The following is a 23,813-nucleotide window of genomic DNA, read 5'->3' on the forward strand; positions in this document are numbered from 1 at the left end:
GGGAAGGGAAGGGAAGGGAAGGGAAGGGAAGGGAAGGGAAGGGAAGGGAAGGGAAGGGAAGGGAAGGGAAGGGAAGGGAAGGGAAGGGAAGGGAAGGGAAGGGAAGGGAAGGGAAGGGAAGGGAAGGGAAGGGAAGGGAAGGGAAGGGAAGGGAAGGGAAGGGAAGGGAAGGGAAGGGAAGGGGCGTACTGCTGATGAATAATTCAGCAAGGGGCGTGGCCACACGCACGCCCCGCCCCGCCCCGCCCCGCGCCCCGGAGCGCAGCTGGCAGCGCGTCCCCGCGCCCCGCTCCGCGCATCGCTCCGCGCCCCGCGCATCGCCCCGCACCATGGCTCTGCTGCTGCACCTCCGCACCGTCTCCGGCCTCCGCGGCAAAGCCGATCGCATCGCCAAAGCGGCTTTCCGAGGTAGCGGGAAGGAGGGGTCGCGGGGGGGGGGGGTGGATACTCGCCGGTGGTGGTGTCCCTGCCACCTGCCTCAGTTTCCCCATCGCGGCCGTGCTTGGATTGGGATGGGGGAGATGCGAGCCGCCTGGCTTTAAGTGCTGCCTGCCCCCCCCCAACTGCTTTTTTGGGGTCCCCCTGCCTGTTTGCACCCCGCTTGGGACTCTTCAGCCCCCCCCACACACACACCCCCACCCCTCCACGGGCAGCCCCTGGGGAGGGGGGATTCATCCAGGGGAAAGTAGGTGAGGACCCAGGGTGACCCCCCCCACACACACCCCACCGCAGGAGCGGGTCGGGGTCCTGCCGTAGGGTCATGGGCTTGGTCACAAAGCTGTGCCACCAAAAAAGCGTCCCTGGCAGGGCCAGGAGGAGAACTTGCCTTGTGCCGGGACCCAGCGTGTGCCCGGAATTCTTCTTCTAAAGATGCTGCAGCTTTGCTTTTCCTGCTCGGATCCTCGCCGGCTCCAAAGCTTCCCAAGGGAAGCTGCAAAAGGAGCGAAAACTCGCCGGGGGTGCGTCCCCTCAGCAGCACCCAAACCTTTCCCAAGCCCCCCGGGGTGGGAGGGAGCTTTTGGGGAAGGCTCGGCGTGAGCCTGCGGCGTGGGGCCGGATCCGTCCTCCAGCGTGCGGGAGCCCACGGGTGGGCAGAGGCGGGTGTGTGGGATGGTTCGGGAGCCGTGAAGAGCGATCCCTTCTCTCGGCAAACACGCGGCGGGGGGAGCAGGGCAGCGGGTATTTTCATCAGCTTCAAGCCAGGCCAGCCAGCGTGGCCTGAAACGGCCTTCCCTGGTCTGCCTTAACGACTGTAGGTTCATTAAAAAGGTGTAATTATCCCCTTATTTCCCTGTCCCTGCCTCCCAGCAGCAGCGCAGGGGCTGTTAAATAACCTCTGTGGGAATAAATCTTGCACCCCCGGCCGATGGCAAAGGCTGGAGCGGTCCCAGCCCTAAGCCACCCGGGGTGAACCCCCCCCCTCCACCTCGGTGAGCCCCAGCAGGACCCACATTTCCAGCCCTGAGCGTGCCTGGCCCCGAGCCCAGCACACAGCCCCCCCCCCAGACCGTCAGGATCTGTCCCTGCTGTGACATCTTTGCGTTAAGAGCCACCGTGAGACCCGGCCAGGCACGGGGGATGACACCCACGTTGAGGTGCTTTGGGGTGCTCCCGCTGCACCCACCCTCTTATGCTCCTGCCAGTTGCTTTGTCAGAGCCCTTGTGGGGCACCCGGGACATTTCTCCAGGCCCTCCCCTCCATCATCCCATCTCCATCATCCTCCCAGGCGCGAGCTGGTTCCTGCGCGGTGCAGAATTGCTATCGCTGTCACACCATCCAGGGAGGGTGACACTAAATCTCACAGCCGTGTTTCTTTCCCCAGCCTTGAGCTGGGAGGAGCTGGGCTCCTCGTGGATGTTCCTTTCCCAAGGAAGAAATTTGGTGTTTTTTTTCCTCGAGGACAGCTGGGTCAGGGTTCGGATTTTTTTTTTTTTATTTTTTTTTTTTTTTTCTTTTCCCCCTGGTAGTTTGCCGCTGTGGATTTCTGTGCAAGGAGGGGGTTTAGTGTCACGCTGTGAAGGCAGCAGTGTCACCGATACCTGCAGGTGGGGATGCCTCTTCCCCTGCTCGTCCTGGAGCTCATGACCGGGACAACCCCATGCTGGGAAGTCCAGGGGCAAATCCCCTGGGGACCTCTTTGACACGTCGCGGCATCGTTTTGGGTTGTGGGAGAGCACTGAGCCTGGGATGCCGGCTAACACGAGGCGTGAATCCGGGTCAGGACCTTGTTCTGGATGAGGGGACCGGAATTATCACACCGTGAGGATACGTAAGCAGTACGATCCTTATGGAAAGGTGATCTTTCTTGCACACCATGGATTTCAACAGTTGTAGTAGTAGTAAGATAGGAGTTCTCACGTGCTCTTGGATTTTTCTTGCCGTGCTTGGTGGTACCTGTGAAGATTGGCTCCTGCCAGATTGCTAATCTCTCTGGATGAGGCAGGGCTGGGTCCCTGGGCTGGACCTGCACCAGCGAGCAGCTCCTGACACCCATCCCTGAGGGTGCACAAGCACCACCCTGCACGGCGAGCAGTCTTCCCTGCCTCCCCTCGGGGTACAGCCACGGTGCTGGGCTACCCCCGGGCTGCGTGAGCACATCCCGGAGCCGGGAGCTGGGGCTGCTCCCACACTGGAGGTGGCTCTGAAGCATCCCAGCACCCTGCGCGCAGGCTGGCGCAGAGCTCCCCCGGCGTTTGGTGTCTCTGTGGCTCAGGCAATGCTCTGCTGTCCCCTTGCCCCGTGAGAATTTGGGATTGATGGGAGCGGAGTCAGGCCACGGGAAGCCAGACGCTGCTGTGAAGCTGTGTTGTTTGGCCTGTCGGCTGCCTCATCCCTCTCGCACGGGCTCTTTTAATCACTGGCTGTATTTTTGCTGTTTGATTAACACGATGCTGCGCCGTCGCTGCCCTGATGCCCATCCAGGCTGGCCATGGCTCTTCCCTCCAACCAGAGCCCATCCAAACTGCCCCAGGGCTGCCCAGCCCTGGGCTGGGATAGGATGGGATGGGACAAGATAGATTCAGGCACATTGGCCTGGACCCTCGGTGCCAGACCCAGGGGAAGATCGCGGTGTGGGTGGTTGGGTTTCGGTGCCAAGGTCTCTCGAGGGAAGTCTCCTGCCTTTCCCCAGTGACTCTAGAGGGAGATTTAGACCCCTGGAGCAGGGAGTGAGGTGACCCCCCACCAGCCTGGCATCCCTCAGCGCTCCCCACAGTGGCTCATAGGTTGAGTGTGGTGCTGACACTCCTCACTACCCTGATTTTCCTGGGGTTACTGAGCGTTGCAGAGAGGGATGCTCTTCGCTAGTCAAGCTGCCCCCCAAGCCTTGTCGCGCTCCTCATCCACCGGCAGCACAGCCTGGGGGTTCAGGCAGAGCTCCCCAAGTGGGTGTTCGCTCATTGAGCCAAAAGCATCTGTCATTGCACAAAAAGAAGTTAAAGGAAGAGTTTGACTGCAGGGTGACAGGCTGCCACGTGCGTTTCTGCAGGTGGGCAGCGCGCTGAAACGCTGCTCGACTTCAGCTCAGGTGGGAAGAAGAATAAATCACAACCTTGATGAAAGCTTTTCTGGGAAAAGGCTGAGACTGACAGCCGTGTGGGATGGCTATGGAGTAACGCTGCTCCTGCTCTCCCAGGGATGCCCGCGCTCCCAGCAGCGCCGCACTGTTTGCATTTTGCAAATCGGAGAAACTGAGGCACGGGCAGGAGCTCCCGGTTCTGGACCCAGGGGAGCAGGCAGGGAGAGGTGCCAGGTTGTCCAGCTCCTCATCTGGGAGCGGAGGGGAGAGGTGGGCTCTGCTCCAGCAGCGTGGCCTGAATCCACTCCCACCCCCGAGTGTCAGGGACTCGTCCCCCACCATGGCCTTGGCTTTGACTCACCAAACTCCCCAGGAGCCCTCGTACCCCAAGATGTTGGGAGGTGTTAACCAACAAGATCCCTTCTTGCCTTTATGACCCTCCCAGTTGTTCAGGGGGGGATTTGGGGCTGGTTTTGAGCTTTCAGTGACACGGAAGCCACCCACCACTCCACAGCAGCTGCCCCGGGCATGCTCCAGCCTGGCTGAAAAGGGCTCCCAAGCCCCAGATCAGTCGCTCTTGCACCTCTCCAGCTCTTCACCTCTTTGCTCTGCGGGTGAAACTCAGGGATGGCTCCAGGCTTTATCTGCAAATACTTGCTCTTCAGGCTGGCTGCAGGGGGAAGAGCAGAAAAACAGTGAATTTTTTTCAGCCTGCCCTTTTTTGGGGGATGCCTGCTGCTGTCTGAGCTCATACAGGGTCACTCGCCCACTGCAGTTTTCACTCTTACACCAGCTGAATTGCATTTGTGAAGGTGCCCTGGCGCAATTAGAGGGCTTGTCAGCTAATTGGTCACAGATGGAGCTATAAAGAGCTTCTTGGCGAGGCTTTCTCTCTGGATTAGTGTGTGTAAATGAGGGAGATCCTTCACAGATACCTCCTGGAACACCACCCGGCACCGGTGGATAGTGATACCGCTGCAACGAGACATCGTCGTGATGCTCGCTGGATTGGGAGAGGACGGGGCAGGGGGTGAGACGTGCTGATTTGTCTTAAGTCATGCTCTGAGGAGAAATATTTTGGGTGGTAGATTGTCCCCCTTGGGGTGTCTTCTCCCAGATTGTGCTTCCCCCCCCGTGCGTTCGCTTACGGCTGATTCACCCCCTGAGCTGTGTGTGTTTGGTCCCGTATCGGCGTGAGGATGGAGCTCGCACTGGCGCCGAGATGCTGGTTGTGCCTCTGGCATGTGGTGCCCACCTCCTCACCTGGGGGGGGGTGTGGGGTCCTATAGAATCATTGAGTTATGGGGTGGGTGGGAAGGGACCTTAAAAATCATCCAGTGCCCCCCCCTGCCCCGGGCAGGGCCCCCTTCCCCCAGCCCAGGGGGCTCCCAGCCCCGTCCAACCTGGCCTTGAACCCTTCCAGGGAGGGGGCAGCCACAGCTGCTCTGGGCACCCTGGGCCAGCGCCTCACCCCCCTGCACAGGGAACAATTTCTGCCTCAGATCTCACCTAAATCTGCCCTTTTTCAGTGCAAAACCGTCCCCCCCTCGTCCCATCCCCACCCCCTGACCCAGAGTCCCTCCCCACCTTCCCTGCCCCCCCTTTAAGCCCTGGGAGGCCACTCTCAGGGTCCCCCCGGAGCCTTCTTTTCTCCAGGCTGACCCCCCCCAACTCTCTCAGCCCGGCCTCCCAGGGGAGCTGCTCCAGCCCCCCCAGCATCTTTGTGGCCCTACTCTTGGTGGCTGCATCCCACTGCAGCTTCCATCCCACCCCACAGGCTTCATGGGTCTCATCCACCCTCACCTGGAGTCGCCTGGCATGGCATAAATACAGTGCTTTGCCTCTATCCCCGAGAAATTCGTGCATCCATGGGCGAAGTGATTCATGACGGGGGATTGGGAGGGTGGTTTGGGATGCAGGATGCACCTTCTAGGTCAGCTTCACCCAGGTCGGATGCTGCAGACACCAGAAAGTTTGACAAAATGATTTTCTGGCTCTCCTTGTGTAATAGTTAAATTAGAAAGAGATGGGGCATTCCTTGCCATGTCATCAGGACACCTCAATTTTTGGTAAAATAAAGTAAAAGTTGACCCCACAGCACTGGGGGGTGCCCTGGCATCCACTTGCCCTGACCACAGGTTGTCTGTGCAATGCCGGGCCCAAAGCAGACTCACGTACAGAGATGTTTTTAATTACCCAGGAGACAGTTTTCTTTTCTGGAAGGGAAAGCCTCAATGAGATTCGGTGATTAAATATTAGCGTTTTTATAAATTTTCCTCCTCCAGTGTTATGAAGTGGTTATTAACTAGAAATATTGATGCAGGGGGGGTATGGGTGGGTAAGGTTATCCTACTGATACGCACGGGGTGACCTATGAGCTGAGGGTCCTGGGGTAAAAACGGCTTATTTCAGTAACTAACGCACATGTTTGGCTGCTCTCCCGGGGCTCGAGGAGCCCCAGTTCCACCAGTATAAAAGTCGCTGCCAAAACCGCCGCGATCCCCGTAGGTCCCCAAATACATGGGACAAGACTCGAGCGCGCCAGCTGAGCGCCCTGCAGAAAAATCTTCCTCGTTACCTCTGGAAGCTGGTTAACGTTGTGTTGGGTGCTGGGGTGGGGGAGCTGCGGCTGGATTCACCCATTTTGGGTGGGCTGTGGGCCCTCTGCCCCCCCCCCCCGCCCCGAGTTCCACACAGGCACACGTGCCCACGGTGCTCCCACACCTTTGCAGACACATTTCCCCACCCCAGGCAATTCCCACGGGTTGTGGTGCGGCGAGGCCACCCCCGCAGACCCCGACCCCGGGGGTCTCGCCGCTGCTGTGCAGCCCCCCCCTCGCCCCCCGCGTCTGCCACCACGGGTGCTCCTCGCCGCAACCAACGCGTTTCTCCTCTCCCTTCTCCAGGGCTCTCCTTCTACACCCGAGTGCTTGAAAACTGCGAGGACGAGGCCAGGTTTGACGAGGTAAGACGTGACGTGTTTTCCTCCTGGTCTCTCGCATACCTGGGTTGCTTTGCCACGGCTCCTTTTCCGGATGAACATCCCCGCGCCCTAATTTAAGTGTGTTGGCATCCTTGTCTGCTCTGGGGTGTCTCTCGGCAGGTACCAAATGGGTCTCTTCTCTTGGCCGTGCTCTGGCTGGGGCTGAGGACACGGGGTGTCCTGTGACGCGGGAACAGCCCTGCAGCACTTCCCCGTGGGGTGATTCATTGGAGGGAAAAAAAAAAAAAAAAAAAAAAATCCACCTTGTTGGCACTAAAAATTTGGGAAAAATTGCTTGTCTCCCCTGGGCACATCCTGCGGGGCTCTTGGCTCTCCTTTTCCTTGCCTCAGGGGGAAAAACTCCCCCTTGTTTCAAATCCGCAGTGCCTCGGTTGTTGACGCTCAGCCCGTCAGCCCCCCCTGCACCCCTCGGCTCGCGCTGGGTACCAAGCCAATCGATCTGCCTTGGGTGCTGTATCGGCCCTCAGCGCTCGGCTCTGGGCTTGGAGAGGGAGAGAGAAGGAATTGAAGCCCAAGTTTAATGTGGTTTTAAAATCCAGTCTTTTCTTAAGCAGACACCAAGAAAATATTCTGAGATGACTGAAATAAGGTCACCCACCCAGGCAGGGAATAGAGGTGCCTCTATGAAGTCACATTCAAAATGGAAATCTGCTTTCATAAGAGAATAGATGTTTCTTTGATTGCTTTGTGTTTCTCATAGAAGATAACCCATTCCCAGGGGCTGCAGAATGCAAGAAGCTATGAAGAATATAAAGATCTTTAAATCGTTTATCACTTTCCACCTGTAGAAAATAAGGTTTCATCCTCGTTCCAGGCACGGGATTGTGTTGGTGGGGGGACAAATCTCGTGGTGTTCCCAGCTTGCGTGACCAGAAGCACACCTGGCTCCTCCCTGCCCCTCTGCTGCCCTGGGATGGGTTAGTCCTTGTTCCAGGTTTTAGGGGAAGAGCTTAATCTCAGGCTCCCGGGGATTCAGGGGTAGGGAAAGCCCAAGGCATGGGTAGGGTGGGATGTGCCCCCGATAGCTCCAGCGTTGCACGGGATCGGTGAGGCTCAGCAAGAAGGATGCTGGAGATGCCTCTCCGACCACGCTCCTACAAAGCCGAGGCAGCCGGGGGAAGCTGCTGCTGTTAATGGGATGCAGATTTCTAGAGATCTGCACACAACAATTTGTGAGTATAATAGACTGATTTGAATAACAACCACGGCGGAGTGCACTGGTGGAGCTGCCTCTGCCTCAAAACTCTGTGATTTGAATGAGGAGATCCTTCCCTGCCAGGGTTGAAGGGCTGGAGGCTCCGTTGGCCGTCTCGGGCTTGGTGGGATGCCAGATGCCAGCTGCTCCCAGTGCTTGGTGCTGCACAGTGGTCCCGGAGCATCCCAGTGGAGCTCAGAGAATCCCAGCCAAGCTCGGAGCATCCCAGCGGAGCTCAGAGTGTCCTGATGGAGCTTGGAGCATCCCGGTGGAGCTCGGAGCATCCCAGCCAAGCTCGGAGCATCCCAGCGGAGCTCAGAGCATCCCGGTGGAGCTTGGAGCATCCCAGCCAAGCTCGGAGCATCCCAGCAGAGCTCAGAGCGTCCTGATGGAGCTTGGAGTGTCCCAAGCAAGCTCGGAGCATCCCGGTGGAGCTCGGAGCATCCCGGTGGAGCTCAGAGCATCCTGATGGAGCTCGGAGCATCCCAGCGGAGCTCAGAGCATCCTGATGGATCTTGGAGCATCCCAGTGGAGCTCAGAGCATCCCAAACAAGCTCAGAGCATCCCGGTGGAGCTTGGAGCATCCCAGCCAAGCTCGGAGCATCCCAGCAGAGCTCAGAGCATCCTGATGGAGCTTGAAGCATCCCAGCCAAGCTCGGAGCATCCCAGCGGAGCTCAGAGCATCCCAAACAAGCTCGGAGCATCCCGGTCAGGCTCGGTGCATCCCAGCCAACTTAGAGCCCTCCATGGTCCCAGGCAGAGTGCAGGGGAGGATGGGCATTGCTGCATGTCAGGAGGACAAGGATTATATTGCTTTAAAGGCAGCGGGTATAAGAAAACCTTGAGCCAGAGGTGTATATTAACGTGCACCGTATTTTTTTCTAGTGCCTTTTGCTGCATCCGTGGGATGGGTCCGAGGCTGCCCCCGTCTCTGTTTAGGTCATGTTTGTCATGGGTCCTGCTGGGAGAGCCTCATGTAAACCTGATTAAAACCAGCTTGGTAGTATCGACACAGTGAGTTGCAGCAGAGCAAGACAGCTCGCTTTGGAGCAACCTCGCAGGCCCGGACCAAGCTTTGGGCTCTTCTCGTCTCCTTGCACTGGGTGCCAGGCGATGCCTCGGCAGCAGCCGGGCTGTACCCAGCCCCCCGCTCCCCCCACTGCAAATATCCTGATTTTTCTCATCAACCACTTGGCTCCAGCCGGAGGAAACTCCAGCGTGAGTCAGAAGTTGCTTTGCAAGGGGGACCAAGGTCAGGATGTAGCCCTGGCACAGATGACACGTGTGCAGCTGCTGGTTGCTCCAGGGCTTGGGACCTGCCAAAAATGAGTAATCCCCGTGGGCTTTAAGTTAAGCACGTTCTTAAGTCTTTCCTGTGCGAGTAGGAGAGTGTTCATGGCCTGAGCATCTGCCCCACCAGTCAGGTTTTTATCCTTTGGGTCATGCAAGGTCTCTGCAGCACCTATCAGATGAGCACAGACGCACCCTCCCTCCTCATGGCGTGGGGCAGAGCACAAGGCACAGCAGAAGACGGCAGAGGTGCAGTCCTTTTTCCTCTTCCCCTATTAAATCTCTCATGATCTCACGCTGCTGAAGGATTCCCTGATGCAATGGCCATGGGCAAGAAACCTGCCAGGAACTAGGGAACGCGTCGGGTTGGAGTAATTAGCTGACGAGGTTATTTGGGAAAGCAGATATTTCCCTTTGAGTGTACACACAGGGCAAGTCATCATGGCATTGATGACAAGCCCAGCTGACAAATTTTATGGAATAAAATTTTATTATTGCATCACCGCAGCCCTCAGCTGCTCCCCAGCTATTCCCCCACACGGTGATGTCCCACGGGGATTTGTTTGATGTGCACGTGGGGTCTGTAATCCTTGTGCTGCACAGAACTGAGCTGTCTTCTAGGTGAGCCCTGATGGCTGGAGCAGCATCAAGGGGTCTGCCTGGGGACACTGCGAGTTTGGGGCAGGTGAAGATGAGCAGGAGGGTCTGCTTGCCCTCCAGTAGTTCCCCTGCAAAAGCAGATTTATTTCCTCTTCAGCTTCCTAGTTTTCCTTGGATTTTGCAAAAAAAAATAATACCAGTGGGATGAGAGGCAGGGTCTTATTTCACATTACTCTCCAGTTACCCTCCTAGTGCTCAGGCGGCTCCTTGCACTGATCATTTATGAACCAGAAGCTTCAGAAATGACCCCGTTTCCTCCCGCTTCCCCCTCGAAATGGGGTAAAATGGTGACCCTGTGTCTGGAGGATGATTTGGATGGTGGGGGATGGCTCATCCTCTGTGTGGAGAAGGCTTTTGAAGCTGAGCTGGCTCAGCTCTCATCTCTGTGAGAGGAGATGAAACGGGCTGAGGATGAAGAGGATGCTCCCTGCCTCATCTCAGAGCTGGGGACAAGCAGAAAATTCACCTCAGGTTCATGTAAAGCCCAAGGTTTTTTTGATGGTGCTAACGAGGACATTATCTTTCCTTGCCACCACTTAACATTCATGAGAATCCACTACCAGGCTGAATTTGGGCTGCCCCAGTGGTTTCCATTTGCTTGGTTTCACTCTATTTCTTTTGCAATTATTTTTATTCATTGCTTAATGAATTATGCAAGGCCTGTGCTTCTCCAGAGCCTGGGGAAAATGAGCTGCTGGCTATTCCAGAGGGTATGTATGGCACTACAGCTGTATTTTACTTAATCAGAGGTGGCTTCATCGTGTCCTGCCTGCACCCCAGAGGGTTTCTTCTTGGAGGGGCTTGTCCTGCAGCAATCCCGCGGGCACTCCGGGGAGGGAAAGGGATTCCAGTGATGGTGCTGGGCTTGGAGAGCTGTGGATGGGTGCTCTGGGGTCCTCCTTGCCCACATTCAGTCTCTCCTAGAGGCACCAGGACAGGCTTGGGTGCTGCTGCCAAGAAAGCCAAGACCCAGAGCTGGAGCCTTGGCCTGAACATCTGGAAATGCCCCTGATTAATTAGGGTTGGAGGTGACAGGCAGGCTGAGCATCCAGCCAAGGCTCCCAGGTGCTGCAGAAAAAGGGGAGATGTCTTAAAAAGGAGACATGTCTTAAAAAGGGATAAGAGGGGGGCCATGGCTTGCAAAGATGCATTTTCCCAGCTCCCTTAAAGCAGTCTCACTGGAAGTGTTGCTTCTGCATTCTGCCAAGGCATTTCTCTGCCTCTGTGGTTGCTGGTTATTTTTTGTTGGTTGTTTTTTTTTTTTTTTTTTTAATTTGTTCATTAAAACAGATCAAATTGACCCAGCAGAGATCACTTGCTTAGCTCTGCGGAGGGCTTTGAAAAAAAAGGCTGTTAACACTAAAACCAGCAAGGAGAATCAACAGGCAGCCCGCTGGGGAAGGAGGAAGGGCAGTGAGAGCAGGGAAGCCTTTGGGAACAGCCCCGGCCCCGAGCAGCCGCGGTGGTGGACGCGCTCCCGGGCCGGGGCTGAGAACATCCCACGGGTGTTCAGGATGGTGCTGAGTCCCACGCTGAGAGCTGCTTGCTATCCACCCCGCTGCTGCCAGCGGTGTGGGCTCTGTCAGACGCTGCTCCAGCTCCCCACCCCCTCCCTCCCCCCCAACATCTGGCCTAGCTGTCCCCCAGGGATGGCTTTGTCCTGAAGTGTCCCGGAGGTTGAGGGGGCAGCAAGGGCTCCTCCAGTCCTCCCAGTATAACCAACACCCCCCCCCCCCCCATCACAACAGCGTCTGGTGGCTCAGGATCTTCACTTTCTGTGGATCCCTCGAGCCTGGGTTGCCACTTCTCACCTCTTTATTCAGCGCATCACACTTGTCCTTCCTCCCACGGCCGCGTCCCTTGTACCTTTCCCTACAAAAATGTGAAGTAAGAGCAACTTCATGGAATTACTGGACCACAGAACAGTTTGGGTTGGAAGGAACCTTTAAAGACCACCTAGTCCAACCCCCTGCCACGAGCAGGGACATCCCCGACCAGCCCAGGTTGCTCAGAGCCCCGTCCAACCTGGCCTTGAATGTTTTCAAGGATGGGGCAGCCACCACCTCTCTGGGCACCCTGGGCCAGTGTCTCTACCCTCAGCGTAAAAAATTTCTTCCTTATACCTAGCCTGAATCTCCCCTCTTTTAGCTTAAAAGCATCACCCCTTGTCCTGTTGCTACAGGCCCTGCTAAAAAGCCAGTCCCCCCGGTTTCTAGGCAGATCATTGAGAAGGAATAAAACAGGTTAGAGGATCATGCTATCACTTTAACAGCGGTGTAGCACTTAGATTGTGCCACTGCTGGAGGGATTCCTGTTGGATATGGGATCACCATTCCCGGGAGATCAGCTGTGGAAAAGCCAGGCAGGTGGGGAAACCATGAGGCTCGCATGGCCACCACGGTGACCCACGAGTGACCGTCTGACTTGGAAGGAGCTGGAAAAGCCTCCCAGGTGGCAGGTTTGGGATAACCCACTGTCCCCACCCGGCACCGAATGCGCCCCTTGGTTAGAGGTGACGTCAGGGTTCGTCACGGGTTCGCTTTGTTTCTTAGCTGGCACCCACCGTGGCATCGCCGGGGCGTCCTGCGAAACGCTTGGATGTTCATCTCTCTGTAAAAACGGGCTGCAAGGTTGAATGGAGCTGCTGCTGCTGCTGCTGCCAGGGGAGGAGGGACAGATGGATGTGGTCTCGGAGACCTTCCAGCCTCAGTCCCTGGGCGCCTCGGACGCCGTGGGCCATCAGACCGCCTCATTGCATCAGATAAATGTGAAGCCTGTGGCTTTTCCCCCAGCTCCAGCGCTCGTGCTGAAGCAACGTGGCCGTTGCAGGTTTTTCTACCGAAGCAAGCCACGGTTTAGCAGCAGCCTTTCAGCCTGCCCCCGCACCCCCTCCTGCCGCAGGAGCCCTCTGCCATGGTCATGGCCATGGTCAAACACAAGGAAGAGCAGCCGTTTAAGTGCGGCCCTTGGCAAAGGTCGGACTCTCCCAGGATGGGCTGGGTCTGAGCAGACAAACAGGTCACCTCTGCGCACGCCACATCTGGGGAGCACTTCAGGGTTGGGGGTGCATCCCAGTTCCTGGTGCTGCTGGGTTTTAGTGGCTTGGGGGAAAGCGGCTTGGGAAGCCCCCGCTGCTGAATTCCTCTTGGCACGGTTTGTGTTCGCTTCCCAGCCCTCATTACCTGCCACGTGGTGTTTCCCTTCAGCCCAGGCACTCTGAATTGATGAGAGCAAGTAGTCCCTCAGGGCCTGTTATAAATTAACTGAGAAAACTTCAGCTCTAAAACATTTACCCTCTCTCATCGCATACGTGAAGGGCAGCACCCTGTGAGGGTGTCAAGGGAAGAAAAACATGATTGCAAAGAGCTGAGTGCTGTGCAAATGCAACCCAGCTCCGAGTGTGAGGTCCTGCCCCTGGGTCGGGGCAATCACTCAGTGGGTGAGGAGTGGCTGGAGGGCAGCCCCGAGGAGAGGGGCTGGGGGTGCTGGTGGGGGGAAAGCTGCCCATGACCCAGCAACGTGCACAAACAGCCCAGAACCCACCCGTGCCCTGGGCTGCAGCCAGAGCAGGGGGGGCAGCAGGGCCAGGGAGGGGATTGTCCCCCTCTGCTCCGCTCTGGGGAGACCCCCCTGCAGTGCTGGGGCCAGCTCGGGGGCCCCCAACAGCAGAAGGACCCGGAGCTGCTCGAGCGGGGCCAGAGGAGGCCACGGAGATGCTGGGGGGGCTGGAGCAGCTCCCCTGGGGGGCCGGGCTGAGAGAGTTGGGGGGGTTCAGCCTGGAGAAGAGAAGGCTGCGGGGAGCCCTTCGAGCAGCCTCCCAGGGCTTAAAGGGGGGACAGGAGAGGTGGGGAGGGACTCTGGATCAGGGGGTGGGGATGGGACCAGGGGGAGACGGTTTTAAACCGAAAGAGGGGAGATTTAGATTAGATGTAAGGATAAAATTGTTCCCTGTGCGGGGGGTGAGGCGCTGGCCCAGGGTGCCCAGAGCAGCTGTGGCTGCCCCCTCCCTGGAAGGGTTCAAGGCCAGGTTGGACGGGGCTGGGAGCCCCCTGGGCTGGGGGAAGGGGGCCCTGCCCGGGGCAGGGGGTGCCACTGGGGGGGCTTTAAGGTCCCTTCCCACCCAAACCGGACTGTGACTCCGTGACCTGCGCTGCCTCGGTGCCAGCGAGAGCGTCAGGAACCCGCGGTGAGATGATGCCCGCCCCGGCAGAGCCGGCGCTGGGTGCTTTCAGCAGGGTGCCCGTCTCCAGTCTCCCTTCTGAAGGTGTCCTGGGGCCGGGGCATTGCTTTGCCTTTCCCTGTTTGTTGCAAAGGGAGCACTGGCTTCAGCCCGGGGGCAATTCCCTTGCTGCATCTCCGCAGGCAGCGAGGAATGAAATCTGAAAATCCGAACGAAAGAGTTTTAGGTAGCAGCTCAGTTTGGTGGGAGAACATCGGGCAAACAATAGGGAGCTGAAGCCCATAAATTCAAAGCAGAAATATGGTGCAGATGTTTATCGCTGAACGTAATCAGCTATGGAAACCACTCGTCTGAAAGCGTAGTTAAATGTTGTTGCTTGAATTCTGGGATGTCTTTTTTCCCTTTCTCCCTGACAAAAATATGTTCTGACTGAGCTACAAGGCAGATCTGCAGTTGATTTAGGAGCCTTTGAGTGAAACACAAAAATCTGTGGACTGAGTTGTTTAAGAGGTCAGGCTGAGTGACTGTAATAACGCTTTCCAGGCTTGAGAGATAATAATAATAATAATAATTACCTACCTTAGGAGGGAAAGCACATCACCCGGTTCCTCTGAGCTGTTTTTTTTTTTTTTTCTGCCGAGGCTGAGGTGACTGTAACTCCGAGAGATAAAGCCCAGAGACCTGCATTTTCATTTCGCAGCCGGGCTGATTTGTCACCGTCAGACCCCCACCCACAAGGCGCTAGATGTGGTCTGGGTGCTCCAGATCCACCACCCACCTCCCCAAAATACTCAAAATCCGACGACAGAGAAGCGGACAGCAGCCCTGGGGGGAGCAATGCCTAGGGATTCCCTAGCGCAGGGGACAGCGTGTTTGTAAAATGAAGGAGGGGTGGAAAAAATAAGTTTGTAAAACTCACAGCTGGGTGCCACAAGTTGATGTGAGTGACTTTCCGTGCACTGGGATAAAACCAAGAGGGGACCGAGGGTGGCTGGGCAGGCTGGGCGTGGGTCATGGGTTGGGGAAGGTGTGGCAGAAGCTCCTTCACAGCCCGGGGGTCTGGGTGCCCATTCCTTGTCCGGTTAGTGGGGTTTTGGGAGGGGATTTTGAACAGCTTCCAGAGCCAGGTGCCCTCCTTTGATCTGAGGCATAGAGTCATGACAGGGTAGTCTGTCCAGAAAGGATAGAAAAAGTGTGATCCCCTCCCAAAAGGGAGGCATGGCTCGGTTTGTACCCGGGACACGCCAGAGGTTCGCCAGTGATGGAGAGCCCAGACGAGGGGTGTTGGTTGAGGAGGTGACTTCTGAGCATCTAAGGTCAAGCTGGAGGAATCCCGACCCTGATTTTTGAGTCCCAAACTGAGAGCATCTGCATTCTGTCCTAAACACTTTAGCTGAATTCAAGGGATCTGCAGCGTAATTCAGATCTGAGCCCCTTTATGAAGCCCAGCCCCAAGGAAACAGGGGCTGCACCACGAAGGGATGATTTCTGACGGCAGAAAATCGTACCTTCTGCTGCGTTCCCCCGCATTTTAAGCAAAACCCCAAGTGCTTTCAGCAAACGGCGTGAGTGGCTCTAGGCTGGCGGGTCCCTCTGGCAGCGGAGGTGTGCAAGCAGGCGTGCAAGCACGTGTGCAAGCGGTGCTCCCAGGACGATACGCGGAGCACAGCAGATGGGAGCGCGCTCTTCCACGCCGTGCACCGCTCGCCGGCCCCCCCGGGGTTTGCTGCAGCCGTGCCCATCCCCGGACTGGTGCAGAAAGCTGCCAGCGAGGCTGTTCAGCAGGGGTCCCGGGAGCCATCATGCTTTCCAAATGACCTGACTAGTTATTTTGCTTCCTGACAAACCTCTAACTGAGGCGGGGGTGCCTACGCATCGTTAGTTCCATGCCGTATCTTGGTAGCCACACCTGAGCTCTGGGGTCTGAGTGTTGGAGGGGAGCTAATTTTAGAGCAGGATTTCCCTGTCCGCTGTGCTGTAGGTACCCAGAGAGGAAGAGACAGCCGCTGTCCTCCCCCCTAAAGCCCAGGGATGGGGAACAGACTGACCCACGAGTCTTTCTGACAGAGGAAGGGATGCCCGCTCATTCCCATTCCTCCCCAGAATTTGGTCTGTGGACAGAAAATGGTATTTCTGAGGAAGGCAAAAAAAAACCAACCCCAGAACCCGGCTGTCTCCAGGAACAGAGCTCTGCTGGGGTTTCAGGGGCTGCTTCCAGGCTTCTTTAACCTCTCACTCTGTCTCAAATGTGTGTGAGCAGAAAAGAGCCTGTGCCTGGACCACGGTTTAGTCTTCTGTGGAGGTAGTGGAGGGGTTTGGGTTTGTCCTGTACTGGCCAAGGCTCTGGGCAGAGGGATCAAAGCTGAGCTCTGCTGAGGTGGTGAGGCTGCACAGACATGGGGTATCAGGAAGGACCAGGAGGATCCTTTCAATACTTACCGAGGGCTTAAAGGGGGCTTCTGAGAAAGATGGGGACAGACTTTTAGCAGGATTTGTAGTGACAGGACAAGGGGTGATGGTTTTAAACTGGCAGAGGGCAGATTTAGGTGAGATCTAAGGCAGAAATTGTTCCCTGTGCGGGGGGTGAGGCGCTGGCCCAGGGTGCCCAGAGCAGCTGTGGCTGCCCCCTCCCTGGAAGGGTTCAAGGCCAGGTTGGACGGGGCTGGGAGCCCCCTGGGCTGGGGGAAGGGGGCCCTGCTCGGGGCAGGGGGCTTGGAACTAGATGGTCTTTAAGGTCCCATCCCACCCAAACCGGTCTGGGATTCGATTATTCTATGGTCCAGGCAGAAACTGCGCTTGGGCTTTCTATCTCTGTCTCAGAAGCAGCCAGAAGTGCTGATCCTGGCAGAGCAGCTTACCCCACGGTAAAGTGCTACTGCTGTTTAAAAGTGAAGAGTTCCCCTTGAGAAGGTCTAAGCTCTGCTCTCTTTGGCCACCTCTGGGCAGACCCTGGGAGACCCTGGCCCCTCTGGCCAGAGGGGCATGGTGATGGCAGGAGGGAACAGACAGCTCGTAATTAATCTTGGGATTGCTGGTTGTGTTAATCAACCTAGCTAGCACCGGCTAATGGTGCATCAAGGCAGCGGGAAGGAGAAAGCAGAGAGCAGCACACATGCTGCAGGGGGAAGGGCTGGGTTACATCCCCACGATGGAGAGTCCGGAGTAAATCCGGCTGCAGAACGAGGAGGGAGGCTGGACCATAAGCAAAATGATATCACCATCGTGGGGCCATTTCTAGTCTTCTTTTATATCTCAGGATTTTTTTTCTTTTGCTCCCTTGACTCACTGTCGAAAACGTAAAAGGGGGGAAAAACAGCTTAAAAAATGAGTGTTGGCATATTTCTGAAGAGCCGCTAATTTCTTCCTGTGAAGTTGCTCGGTAAGCGCTTTCCTTTCAAGACTTTGAGTGCAGTCCTGACAATCCTGGAAGCGGTGCCGGGCTGAACCCCGCTGCCTGGCATCTGGGGCCTCACATTCCCATCCCCTGATGCCCCGAGAGCAGCTTGGCACGGGGGGGTGCTTGGCTGCGGGAGCCCACGAGAGGCTTGGAAAACTGAAGGCACCTCAGGTGGTTTAGCCTGGCAGACTGACTTCTTGCCTTGGGGAACAAAAAAACCCACAAATGAAAGTGACTTTTAGATTTTTATATATACACATGTATATTTTTTGTATGTTATAAACGTAAAATGTGCATATATAAAAAATATATATATATACATTTATACAATGGGTATTAATATTCATACTATACGTAAAAAATATTTGGCACCGAGGCACATTCTTCGTCACACCCCTGTAAATCAGCCCTGTCTGCCTTTTTGCTGGAAAAAAAGTTAAGCCAGTTAGCTTTTTTGCTGGAAAAAAGTTAAGCCAGTTAGCCTTTTTGCTGGAAAAAAGTTAAGCCAGTTAGTCTTTTTTGCTGGAAAAAAGTTAAGCCAGTTAGTCTTTTTGCTGGAAAAAAGTTAAGCCAGTTAGCCTTTTTTGCTGGAAAAATGTTAAGCCAGTTAGCCTTTTTTGCTGGAAAAAAGTTAAGCCAGTTAGCCTTTTTTCATGGTCATCTGGCTAGTTAGGCTCGTTAGCCTTTTCCTGTGCTCACCTCAGCTCCATCCTCATCGTCTCTGCGGCAGCTCCCTGAAACATCTCTCTCCTGTCCTTTCTCCGCAGACCTTCCGCTGGCCGGTGGCAAGCAATATCGACGGGAATGAGATCCTGGAGATCCAGGTGTTCAACTACAGCAAAGTCTTCTCCAACAGGTAAGAACATGGTCGGTCCTTCCCTCCCTCCCTCCGACCCCCAGGTCCTCTCCGGTGGGATGAGGGAACCCCCGGCATGAGCTGGAGCCACGTCCCGGTTTGGTTTGGAGAGTCAAGGGTGAGGAAGACGGTGGTGGTGTCCCCTGGGAAGGGCGAGGAAGCTCCAATGCGATGTGTGCAGCTCAGCGGGTGGGGTTGCTACCCACCCCCCAACTAGATGGTTTTCCCGAGGTGCTGCCGTTTGGTTCAACACGATTTGCATGCGTTGAAGAGAGACTGAAATCTTTGGGTTGATTATCCAGGGTAGAATTTGATACCTAAATGTAGTTCCCCAGCTTTTGCAAATTCTGCACCCGTTTATCTTACTCTTGTCATTTTTTCTCGCATAGCTACTATAGTGGTTGTCATGCCTTATGTGTTGTGTGCAGTGTTACGAACGTGTTGTAAGGTTTCTTACAGTCTGTTTTGCCCCCACATTAATAACGAACACGAGAGAAGGAAAGTTGGTCCATCCCTTCTGTCAGCCTTAGTGTGTTTCGTACATCTGTCCATGCTGTCACTGCAAAAATCTGGGAGCTTTCCACAAAAACATGAGTGGCGTACGTGAATTGTCCTACAGAACATTTACACTGACGTTGAAGAGGGGAAAGGAGGAAGAGAGCCGAGGAAGGGCTCTTGCTTGTGGTTGGATGTTGCACTCACATTTTTGCACTGAAATCCATTGTCTGCCCCAGCTCTCCTGAACATCTCCCAGGTACATATTCATGCAAAAGCTTGCTTCAGAGCCAGAAAAAAAATGAGGAGACAGGTGGCGTGCAGGGCAGGCATGCTAAATATACATTATTTTTTTAAAAAATAAAGCCACAAAAACCCCACAAACAAAACAAAACAAAAAAAAACCCCCACAAGAAACTGAGAGAAAAAAATAACCTACCTTTGCCTTGCTTTTAAGTAGGAGCTTGAGTAGCAGAGGGAGAGTTGAAAAAACTTGTTCTATTCAGTTGCTCTCTGGGAGGAGGAAGTCAAGGAGCACCCAGAGGGTCCCAGCCCAGGTGGAGGAGTTGGGTGGGGAATGGGTGCCAGATACAGGCAGAAGAGTGGCCCTGGGCTCGTGGGGACATCTCAGCTCTGCCACGGGAGCCACACGTGGCACGAGTCACTCTGAGCTGTGTTCAGACCACCTTCTGGAGGTACCTGCATTGAGGTGGTGCAGTCGTGGTGGGCACTGAGTTCGTGAGCGACGGGCACGTGGAACGGGAGATCTGATTTTCTTCTGTGGCCCTGAACCATTTTTTTTTTTTCGGTGAGAAGGGACTCCTCCGGGGCTGTGGGCAGCAGGTGGGTGATGGGAGCCCGAGGTGGACAGCCACAGGCCTGGAGATCCACCTCCTTCCCCAGCCGGCATCAGCTCCAGCCTCTGGAACCTGCACTTCATGGTGCATCCATGACCAGCAGTGGTTTTTCTTTGACTGGATGCTCCTTCAGTGCCTTCCTTCGCTTTCTCCTCCCTCGCTGGATCCTGCTGGCAGCTGGACGACATGAAGGGACAGAGCATCCTTCCATCCATGATGGCTTGAAGCTTCATATCTTCATTACCCAGCAGAAGGGAATGAGAACATGCCAACCGAATCAGGTGCTTTTGCCCTAACAAACTGCACTTCAGGATTTACCCAATTTACCTCCTGGACAGCAATCCTGTGTGCTTGGCACACAAAAAAAAAACAATCGCTTCTCTCTCTGTCTTAAAATCTGAAAAAAAAAAAGCCACTTGGAAGATGCAATAAAAAGCAGAGAGTGGTGTTTCTGCGTCTAGAAAGGAAGAACCTTCCCCGTTCCTTCATGGAATTGGGAACTGGAAAGGCCAGGGCATAGCAGCAGGTTGCACTGATTAGATGCTGAGATAGTGATCACTCAGGCAATTCCTTCCACTTTCAAGGTGACCAAAGTCTCTGAGAAATTTGCAAATACCCAACACAAAATCAATACCCAGCTAGTTCGGCCAAATGGCTTAAAGCGCCTTTTTTTCCTTTGGTGAGCTGCACATGCAGAACGGGTTGGCTGCATCAGCCAGCCGTGAGCCACTCCTACTTCCAAGATGACCTTCTGATTTATCGTTTTCATCACTTTGGACGTTTTCCTCCGTTTGTCTTTGCCTCGTGAGGGCCCGTGCTGCCCCAGAGGAGCAGCCTTACCTCTGAGCAGCAGCTGCTGGCGCCGCAGGCGAGCGGGCTGCAGCTCTGCCCCGGCGCCCTGGCTGGGCTTGCCCGACCCGGGATGAAGCCTCCACTGCTTTATCTTCGGCCTCACATGCTGCAACCTCACCTTCCACATGAACCGAGCGGTGCCATTAGCTTCGTTCCTCACCACTGAGAAATGCCCAGATAAGCAGTGAGCAGGAATCTGGTTCCGACGCCCCGTGAGAACTGGCTTCTTCCACCAACTTAGTCCCCCCTCGGTACAAAGAAACCCCCCACGTGCTGTGATTCTTATCCCGGGGACCCAGGAACATCGCTGCCCATTGCTCACCAGGCATTTTCTGCCCTCGGAGGCTCTTGCACATTTATAGTCAAAGCACCTCTCAGTCTTGTTTTTGAGAAGGCCATTCTTGGCACCTCTCATCACACAGTGGTTCTTCCTATCTCAAAACGTCTTTGCAGCTCCTTATCCCACTAATCTTTCCCCAACGTTGAACACTTTTAAGACACTTCTCATATTTGGCTGGACAGGGTGCTGGGCCACCTGGTCTAGACCGTGATTTTGCCAAGAAAGGTTGGACCAGCTGATCCTTGAGGTCCCTTCCAACCTGGGATTCTGTGATTCCATGATTAATGTTCAGCTTTCAACATCTTCCCTCTAAAGCACAGGCACAGGCTGGGTGCATCCACTGCATGTCCCCAGCTCTGCAGCTGGAGGGTGAAACACCTCTCTCTTTTCCCCCATCCCTCCTCTGTTCGTGCAGTTATGGATTATTTGGTTGTTTTTTCACCGTGCTGGGCTGCTGGTGCACCGCGCTCTCCGGAGCTGTTGCGTTCATGGAAGTCGGGTCCATTTTCTGCCAGCCAGAGGTGCAGATGCTGCTTCTAGGCAGTGTTTTTGGCATGTGAGTGCTCTTTTTGTTTCCCAAGGTCCCCGCTGCTCTGCGTGGCTGCCTCCACTCTCTCCTGGTTGACTGTTCTGTCAATCTTCACATTATCTGAAAACTTGATTGTAAGTTATTTTTTACATCCCAATCACTGATGTAGAAATCATGGGCTCAATAGCAAAACTGTACCATAGCACTGTCATTTAAAGATGATTCTCAGCTGATGTGCTATTTTTAGAGTTTCTCCATTAATCTGCTCTCGTTAGTGTGTAGCACTGAGAGCAGGCAGTGTTAAACCAAACATTTTGTAAGAACCTGCTCCTTTCACGCGGTCACCAAACCAACCGACTCCAAAGCAGCAAACCAAGCCTGTTTAGACAGGCTCAATCTCCTCACAAGCCTACCTCCAATGTCATTGATTACACTCCAGTTTTTAATTTCCTATTCATTGAATCCTGCACAAGCTTTCCTATTCTTTTCCTAGGATTGCTGCCAGGTCAGCCCAGCTCTCTTCATTCACCCCGTATGAACTCTTTGCCGTGCTGGGATTTCTCTGCTATTCCAACCTCGTTAAAAATTGATATCGGTGGATCAGAGGCTGCCGGTTCTTTTGTGATGTTTATCCACAAAATACCCCTGGTCTGCCACAACCAACAGAAATATTTACCCAGCATGTTTGCCTGCTTTGCATAGTTGAAGTCTGAAATAGGAGCAGCTGCTCCTGCTTCTGGGGTGCATTTGCCTTGAAATCGTTGAATCACGGCACGGTTTGGGTGGGAAGGGACCTTTAAAGATCATCTAGTCCTACCCCCTGCCATGAGCAGGGACGTCTTCAAGTAGACCAGGGTGCTCCCAGCCCCGTCCAACCTGGCCTTGAACCCTTCCAGGGAGGGGGCAGCCACCCCCTCTCTGCACAGCCTGGTCCAGCGCCTCACCGCCCTCAGCGTAAACGATTTAGTCCTTATATCTAGTCTGAATCTCCCCTCTTTTAGTTTCAAACCATCACCCCTTGTCCTATCGCTACAGACCCTGCTAAGAAGTCTGTCTCCATCTTTCCTATAATCCTCCTTTAAGTACTGAACTGTGGAGCTCATCCTCCCCAGCAGCCGGACCCCAGTGAGCATCTTCTCCTGACCTGGACCAGCCCAGCTTCAGAGAAGCATCAGAGCAGCTGCCCAGCACTTCCCTGCAGAGGTTTGCCAGACTTTAATTACCTGCTCCGGCTCTCTCTGCTAAATTAAAAAGCCCTTCAGGTTAGAAACAGTTCCCTCGTGCTGGCATTTACAGACGGCGGGGAAAATGAACCCCAAAGGATGCCTGTGGCAGGGCGCGCTCAGCCTGCCCCTCGGCAATTAAGAGAGACCCAGCACAACGTGCTCTCCTTGCTGCCCGCCTTTGCTTTTGGCCACCCACCCAGCCCAGCCCCCCAGCCCAGCCCAGGAAAGGAGCCGGGATCAGCGAGCCCCTCCAACAAACGCCGAGCGAGACATCTCCCCTGGCTTTGCCTCGCCGGCGGTGGGAAGCACAATCCCCAAAGCAGCTTCATCTCCTCTCACTGCAGGTCCCTGGGGAGCTCAGGGACCCTCTGAGTATCCAGCTCCTGGAAGGACCCACGTTTGTAGATCCAAAGCTGTATCTGCCAACCCTGTGTTTGTCTCAGACATCCCAGGACATCTGCATGGCAGCAGGTGCTCGTGGTTTGGTGATGGAGATGAACCGCCGGTGGCTGGCGAGGGGTTTGGGAGAGCCGGGACAGCAAAGCACGCCCTGCTTCGGGATGATGGGCTTTGGGCAGAAGGACCTGAACACTGGCCGTGGCTGAAGGATGGGCTGAAAAGGCTCAAGTTCCTCAAGCAGAAACAAGGAGCCCAAAGGAGGCAATGACAGGAGAGCCTTACCTCAACCCTATCAGCTTCTTAGTGGTAGAGGAAGGAATAAGTTTCAGATCTGAGCATCAGTGGCAGGAATCAACCTGCTGAATAGACTACTCCAAGTCATAAATACAAAGGGATTATCCTGGGATTTCTGTTCAGCGTTTCTCCTGCTGGCTAAGAAATGTCCACACCAGGATATTAGTGCCAAGGCACAGTCAACGAACCTGGCCCCATCCCACCCCTGGGCAGCTGGTGCTGAGCACCTCCCTCGAGGGAGAGCAGAGAATCTAGGGGGGGAGAAAAAAAAAAAAAAAAAGTAAAGCCCAAGGTCACAAGCCAGTGCTGTAACTACAGCCCATCCTTCTTGCACAGAAGTGACTTGCAGGAGGGGGACAGACAGACAGACACTTTGGAGAGGAGGGAGAGGAGTGGGGAGAAGCAGAGCCCTGGCGCTGGGGTTTGGAAAGGTGAGCCGTGGTCTCTGTGAATAATTCACATGCGGCTGATTAGAGCTATTTATCAAAGCCCCAGATAAAGGCGTGACACCTGATGCGGGTCCACCCTGAATAATGGAGGGGGCCCGTGCCCAGACGTGGCTGCGTGGCTCATTGAGTTGCTTTTGTTGCCTGCCTCAGTGGCCATCAGCATGCAGCTAATTAGCTGGTAAAATAATCCTTCCCTGGCCCCGGCCAGGTGTCTCAGCCTCCTTACAGCAGCTGAGAGTATGCTGGCTCCTCGGAGGGGTGGTGGGCTCCCG

At 55.1% G+C, this 23,813-nt stretch overlaps 1 protein-coding gene across 4 annotated transcripts in view; it reads left to right on the forward strand.

The window, feature by feature from the left end:
- The first annotated feature begins 296 nt into the window (after positions 1-296).
- The window catches only part of OTOF (otoferlin), a 113,649-nt gene continuing 90,132 nt past the window's right edge, over positions 297-23,813 (forward strand). For all 4 annotated transcript variants that reach the window (XM_042803000.1, XM_042803001.1, XM_042803002.1 and 1 more), the window contains exons 1-3: positions 297-408; positions 6,425-6,483; positions 18,012-18,100. In XM_042803000.1, coding sequence (XP_042658934.1) covers positions 330-408; positions 6,425-6,483; positions 18,012-18,100 — 227 coding nt within the window. In that variant the 5' untranslated portion in view covers positions 297-329. The remainder of the gene's footprint in view (positions 409-6,424; positions 6,484-18,011; positions 18,101-23,813) is intronic.

The sequence above is a fragment of the Tyto alba genome, unplaced genomic scaffold, assembly GCF_018691265.1.
Source record: "Tyto alba isolate M040663 unplaced genomic scaffold, T.alba_DEE_v4.0 Super-Scaffold_40, whole genome shotgun sequence".
NCBI classification, from domain to species: Eukaryota; Metazoa; Chordata; class Aves; order Strigiformes; family Tytonidae; genus Tyto; species Tyto alba.